Source organism: Triticum dicoccoides, chromosome 3A (assembly GCF_002162155.2).
Source record: "Triticum dicoccoides isolate Atlit2015 ecotype Zavitan chromosome 3A, WEW_v2.0, whole genome shotgun sequence".
Taxonomy (NCBI): domain Eukaryota; kingdom Viridiplantae; phylum Streptophyta; class Magnoliopsida; order Poales; family Poaceae; genus Triticum; species Triticum dicoccoides.
The window spans coordinates 108067976-108074517 of NC_041384.1; the positions used below are offsets into that span (position 1 = coordinate 108067976).

The 6542-nt window shown below is 42.8% G+C and overlaps 1 protein-coding gene across 1 annotated transcript; it reads left to right on the forward strand.

Annotated features, from left to right (window-relative positions):
• Window positions 1–863: 863 nt before the first annotated feature.
• Window positions 864–6085, forward strand: LOC119267431 (importin subunit alpha-2-like). Its single transcript, XM_037548815.1, has 11 exons — window positions 864–1014; window positions 1846–2065; window positions 2513–2666; window positions 2843–2945; window positions 3121–3305; window positions 3740–3819; window positions 4270–4420; window positions 4862–4943; window positions 5041–5099; window positions 5198–5503; window positions 5657–6085. Exons 1-11 carry the CDS (start codon window positions 942–944, stop codon window positions 5816–5818), a joined length of 1575 nt encoding a protein of 524 aa, XP_037404712.1. The 5' UTR covers window positions 864–941; the 3' UTR covers window positions 5819–6085.
• The last annotated feature ends 457 nt before the right edge of the window (window positions 6086–6542 follow it).

Genomic DNA, 6542 nt, shown 5'->3' on the forward strand with positions numbered 1-6542 from the left:
GATACATCCATACCTGTGACAAGTAATTTGGAACGGAGGGAGTATATGTTTGCTAAATTCATCATTTAGTTTGTGCTGCGAATTTGTCATCGATTAGGTAAAAACAATTTGGGAAAGGCATTTATAGTAATTTTGAATTCATTTTTTTGGCAAAATCTTGGCTGAAATGTGCATAACTTGATATAGGCCTATTCGGCTTTTATAGCATTAGATATAGGCCTTGAGCGTTCTTTCAAGGACCTATGACGTTTCGTTTTGTCACAGGAGGAGCGGGAAGCTTCTGATCTGGGTTTTCTTCCCCCCATGTGTTTTCTTTCTATTTATGTTTTTTCTAATTAGTTTTGTTTAGGTTTTTCCTTTTTCTTTGTCTTTTTAAAACATGATTTTTTAATCCGTGAACCGTTTTTTTTTTAAATTCTGTTTTTTTTTGCAAAATTCACTAATTTTCTTAAATTCATGATTTGTTTTTCATTTTTTTGAATGTATAATTTTTATCTTTAAAAAACTGTTTTCCGTTTCATTCCTGTGAACCAGTTACTTTTTTTTGAGAAAAGTTACCCTTTTTTGCGGGGTAAGTTGCCTTTTCTTTAGGCTTGAGAAAAGTTACCAGTTGCTGGGGTGGTGAGCGAGCTTTTTTTTTTTGAAGAAACAGGTTTTTTTTTGAGGGATTTTTGAAGAAACAGGTGAGCGAGCTTGGAGCAGAGGTTGAGTGGCTAGCGAGAACAGTTAATGGGCCGCGGCCTGCCTAGCCATAGGCGGCGAGGTCTCTCGTGATGTACACAATAGGGCCTAGCCCAGGCTGCACTGGCTGCACGATAAAACTGAACTATCTCGAATCCGGCCCACCGTACGGTCTTGCTTAGTCTCCGCCCCGTCCCCCGGTTTGGTCCGTTCCTATCATCACCGAGCCTCGCAGCCGTCGAGCTCCGCCGCCGTAAACGATGGCCGACGGCAACGCCCCCGGCTCGCCGGCTTCTTCGCTCCAGAGCCACCGCTACGCCATCAAATCCTCAGGTCCCCACTCCAACACTCTCCTCCTCCTCTATGCTCACCTCGCCGTGCCTCTGGAATTCCGTCGAACAGTTCGCGCGCGGCGGTGGGGGAAGCCCTAATTAGTCTCCTAAGCAAGCCCGGAAGTCACTTTAATAGCGGGGATAGGAGCGGCGAGCGCGAAGTGTCTCTTGCCTGGTACTAGTAGCGTTTTATCGTGCCCACTGTCTACAAACCCTTGATTCTGGTTTGTGCATCTAAAACCGGGCAAGTTAGAATTGGTCAGACATCAATTTGGCATGTTGTGAATTGGGACCCCGAAACTTAGGCAGTAACTTGAAATACATTGTTCAAGATAGTTGGTCAATTATAGGAGTTTTGAACAAGGTCACCATGACGGCGTGTCGGTGTGACCGCGCGATGCACGCACCGGCTGCCATGTACACGTGGCGTCACAGCACGAAGTTTCGCATGACCCGCGCGACCGATCGTGTGGAGTAGAGACCAACGCACCCAGAGATGGCGCTCTGGACGTTCGCGCTCTATGATTAAGGTTTGAACAATTTATAGGATTGAAACTTTATCAGCTTTATTGTAGTGTCATGTCTGCTGCCACGAGAAAACGCTGTTAATTTTCTAGTGTTTTAACTTCACAAGTGCGCTTAAATCTTATCTGCGATTTGCCAAACTACCATACAAATTTATCTGGTGTAAATCACAGGTTAATTATGTGTCAACGTGGACTAATCACTCTTGGCAATTATAGAAGGTCCAACATATTTGTATGGGTACTTGCTGCTTGAGTGTTAGTTATTACTTATTATAGTCTTTAATTGGTTGGAAGTCTGGTTGCAGTGCACAATACGGCAGCTAGCCGGAGGCGTGAACAGGCTATAGCAATAGGGAAGGAAAGAAGGGAAGCCTTAATGCGTGCAAAGCGTGTGTGCCGTGCCCCACTTTCTGGCAGTGATGAGGCTACAATTGAAGATGGTGATATGGTTATTGATGAGAAAGCAGATCTTGAAACAAGAACTGCTCAAGCTGTTGAAGAATTGAAATCAGCTTTGTCAAGCCAGTATGTGCGGCCTATCTTTTTTCTTCTTCTTACGCAATGCAAAGAAACCCACTGCCTCTAACTAGTTAGGTTTGTGGTTCTTCTCGGATATTCCATATGCTGGAGATCACAATTCATCTTGTAATATTTGCCTATTTGGTTGTGGTGTGTGTCCATGTGGGGAGAAGAATTTTCATTATCCCTTACACATCTCATTATATTGGATTCCAGAAATATATGCTTCCATCATTATGATTTACACTACAAAATGCGACCTTAGTATGTTGGAGATTCTTTTTTTTACCTGGCTTAGTGGTTTTCCTCTCCGAGGATACACATCTTTAAGTTGTAAGGTTTGGTTTAAGCACTTGTGGATTTTGGAGAAAAATTTACACTCTGGATTACAGTTACTTATTTATATGAGAAAAATTTATGGCGTGTATTTTCCAACCTTCTTATGCTTCTTAGGGGAAAAGGGGCCCAGAAGAAGAAGATAGAGGCACTTCGTGCAGTGAGACGCGTGTTGTCACAGTCTGAAGTACCTCCCATTCAAGTAGCAATTAAAGCTGGGGCAGTTCCTCTTTTAGTGCAATATCTGTCCTTTGGATCTTCAGATGAACAGGTTGACCATTTTGCACTGGAAAAATACCGACTCCAGCTTTCTACATTACCTGGAAAACAACTTCTATGCTATCTATTTGCTGTTATACAGTTAGATATGTTCATTGTTAGCATTGCATTTTTTTCTGTGCTCATCTGAACTATGTCTTATGAAGATTATTTATGCTTTTATTGCAGTTGCTAGAGGCTGCTTGGTGCCTTACAAACATAGCAGCTGGGGAGCCAGAAGAAACAAAATCCGTGCTGCCCGCATTACCATTGCTTGTTGCTCACCTTGGTGGTTCGTTTTCTCCATTTTGTTGGACAATTTTTTTAATCCCCATTAGGAATATATATTAATCTCTGGTCCTATGTAATGCACATTTCTCACGAACGTTGGCTAGGTAGACATTTGCAATTCAGTTGGAGTTGGAGCTTTCCTTATATTAAAAATGTTTCCTGGTCTATTTTGTTAGAGAAGAGCTCCACACTTGTTGCTGAGCAATGTGCATGGGCCATCGGTAATGTTGCTGGTGAAGGAGCAGACCTGAGAAGCACATTAATTGCACAGGGTGCTTTGTGGCCTCTTGCCCGCCTAATGCTATCAAGCAAGGGTTCTACAGCAAGAACTGCTGCTTGGGCATTGTCAAATCTCATCAAGGTTATGATCTCTTGCTTTGACTGTATGAGTCTCAAGTTTCTTATGCCAGAGTTCAACAGTTATCTCTTTCCAAGTTCTTATTATGGATTAGGAGTGCTTCGGCAAAAGCGTAAAGTAAGCCCTATTTAGGAATTAGGATTGCTTAAGCTAAAATTAACTTGATGGTAAGCTTGGGTCCTTCTGTTAGATATATTAATGAAGGGTTTCCTTAGTGTAAGACTTATTTGATCTCAGCAAAATTTCAAGCCATATTCAAAACATTTCATGGCATGCGTACTTTATGAGGTTTTTAGAATCTGAATCCCTCACTCACTCATTTTCTTTTCCTTCTGCTTAACAGTTTTTATCACTTTCAGACTGGTACATATGCATGTAGCTGTTCATGAAGCATCATTTTTACTGAAGTGTCAAATGTCTGTTCTCTTATAATCCAGGGGCCTGATCCCAAGGCTGCGTATGAGCTTATTAACATCGATGGTGTGCTAAATGCGATCATAAGGAACTTGGAAAAGGCGTATGTCTCTTAATGGACATCTTTCTATTTTGCATTGAACTTTTATTAATCATTTTACTGTACATTTATGAGTTTCTAAAAACCAAGGATTGGCTTCTTACTCATTACAAATGGTTGCAGTCTTTATTCTTAGTTCTTACAGTTACATAAAGAACACTGTTCAAATTCACTGACCTGTGCTTTCTGACATGTCTTCACTGTATATTTATTCATTATATATGCATGTAGCAGTACTTCCTTTCAATCTCTTCATTAGTAACCTAGATCGTGTGCCAAGTTGTATTTACTGGACACTTGCTACTCTTCTCCTTGTGCAATTGTTTAGTCCTTGTTATATTTTGTGGTATTTCTGAGATGCATGAATGACATGGAAACATTTACTGAAGTTTTTCAGAGTGACATGCATGGTTTTGCTCATTACTGCCACTGATGGGTTAAGTGATCTTTCAGGGACGAAGAGTTAGCAACTGAGGTGGCATGGGTAGTGGTATATCTTTCAGCACTTCCAGAAAAAGCTATCAGCTTAATAGTACGAAGCCATGTGCCTCAGTTGCTGATTGGACGCCTGCTGGCATCTGAGAACTTGCAGTTGCTCATTCCGGTATTGTCCATTTGTTTCTCTCTCTCAATCTCATTGTGTTCCTTTATCTTATTAACAATTTTGGTGCTTTCCCTGGAAATGCTTACTGCTTACACTTTTCATCGTACTTAACTACTGCTGAGCAAAATGACCATATCTTTTAAGAGGAACACGGAACACCTCAATAGTTCAAACTCCAAACTTTCATAACCCTGTGTATACATGGTTGTCAATTTGGTAACCAGTGTAATAATGAGCAGGTAATTTCTGTAGAGGCATGCTTTTATTAGGAGACGTATTGATTATGATTTGCAATTAATATATAGCTTTTCTAAATATATTTTCTCAGTTATTGTAGAATTCTGCACTTTGTATGAACATCCAATAATGTATACGATGTTACTGTGGGGTAGTGTATGTAATTTCACAACGCAGCAAATTGACACTTCTACGTTGAATCAGGTGCTTCGTGGTTTAGGGAATCTTGTAGCCGGGGATGAATACATGGTTGATTCAATCCTAATTGTTGGAAACAGCATCACAGGTTAGCCAATCATCCTTTTGTCTCCAGTTACATAACAGCACTTATGATATTCATCACGAGGTACAGTTTGCAAGTTCTAACTAAATATTGTTCTCAGATCAAGCTTTATCAAGTCTCATAAAATGTTTGAAGAGTGACAATAGGGTTCTCAGAAAGGTCCTCTTTCATTTGCTGGTTCAAGTTTACTTCATCTAGCCGACATACTATATTATTTTTGATTTATTTATGCTTCGATTTGTGGACTGCTTATGTAGGAGGCTTCATGGGCATTGTCAAATATAGCAGCAGGCAGCTTTGAGCACAAGAAATTGATTTTTACCAGTGAGGCGACGCCTTCGCTAATACACCTCCTGACGAGTGCACAGTTTGACATTCGCAAGGAAGCAGCTTACACCCTGGGCAATCTGTGTGTTGTCCCAGCAGGAAGTACTGAGCCCCCGAACATAATCACCGAACATCTAGTCTCGATCATAAATGGTGGAGCCCTTCCAGGATTCATAAATTTGGTCAGATCTGCTGATATAGAGAGCGCAAGACTCGGACTTCAGTTCCTGGAACTGGTGAGGGAATCTTACCGCGTTTTTAGCTATTCCCATCTCATTTCCTAACCCGGATCATTAGTAATTTTCAAAGTAAACTGTCTCTTCAATTTACTTTGGGTGTATCGAGTTTCTACAGTTACATTGATATCAAAATTACCACCATCTTTGCAGGTGATGAGGGGGTATCCCAATGGACAGGGTCCCCAGCTTGTGGAGAGGGGGGACGGCATCGAGGCCATGGAGAGGTTCCAGTTCCACGAGAACGAGGCGATGAGGAACATGGCCAATGGGCTGGTCGACAAATACTTCGGCGAGGATTACGGCCTCGAGTGAGCGGCGGCTGTGGCCACCAATCCTGCATCTGTTTGTGAACCCAGCAGCAGCTGCTCGTGTACTCAAACTGTAAAATGCAACTTTTTTGTAACCGTGGAATGTATACAAGACTGTCTGAGGTAGCGTAGTTGCTGTGTAACTTGGCCATCTTCATGGATATGTGTGGCGATGGGGCTGTTGTAGCTGGAAGCTTGAAGTGAGCTGGGTAGCTACCGTAGTACAGTGTGACCTGTATAAGAAGAAAAGATTTTGAGTCTTTGAGCTATATATTGCACAACCTCCGTCCAGAATTAACTGTCGATGAAATAAGTGTATCTAGATGCGTTTTAGTGTGGATACACTCATTTCAGCGACAGTACGGAGGGAGTAGTAGAGAAATGCTGTAAAAACGCTTGCCGGAAACATTTGCGACTAGCTTTGCATAGTCAGCCCGCTCCATCAGCGGGTGGTACAAGGACACGCTGAAGAGCTCCCCGCGCGACTCCAGCAGGTGAAGGCTCACTCCATACGCGGTACATCGGGTATGGCCATGACTGCTCGGCGACAGGGGTTTCCGCGAAGGCCGGGCCCGGCGAGAACTTGCCTGGTAGTGGCCGTGCTCGGACCACGCCGCGGCTGCTCCCGGGCGGCAGTGCCAGAGCACCGTGTCGACGCGGTTTACTACGAGCACCACGCAGCTTGGGTCCGTGGGCTCGTGCGAGAGCGCGCACCTGACCACTCGACA

Excerpts from the sequence above, each read along its gene's own strand:
- LOC119267431 (XM_037548815.1), top strand. The coding sequence starts at position 942 with ATGGCCGACGGCAACGCCCCCGGCTCGCCGGCTTCTTCGCTCCAGAGC. Across the intron at positions 4,421-4,861 it reads ACTTGCAGTTGCTCATTCCG|GTGCTTCGTGGTTTAGGGAA; the intron begins GTATTGTCCATT and ends ACGTTGAATCAG. Across the intron at positions 5,504-5,656 it reads GACTTCAGTTCCTGGAACTG|GTGATGAGGGGGTATCCCAA; the intron begins GTGAGGGAATCT and ends CCATCTTTGCAG.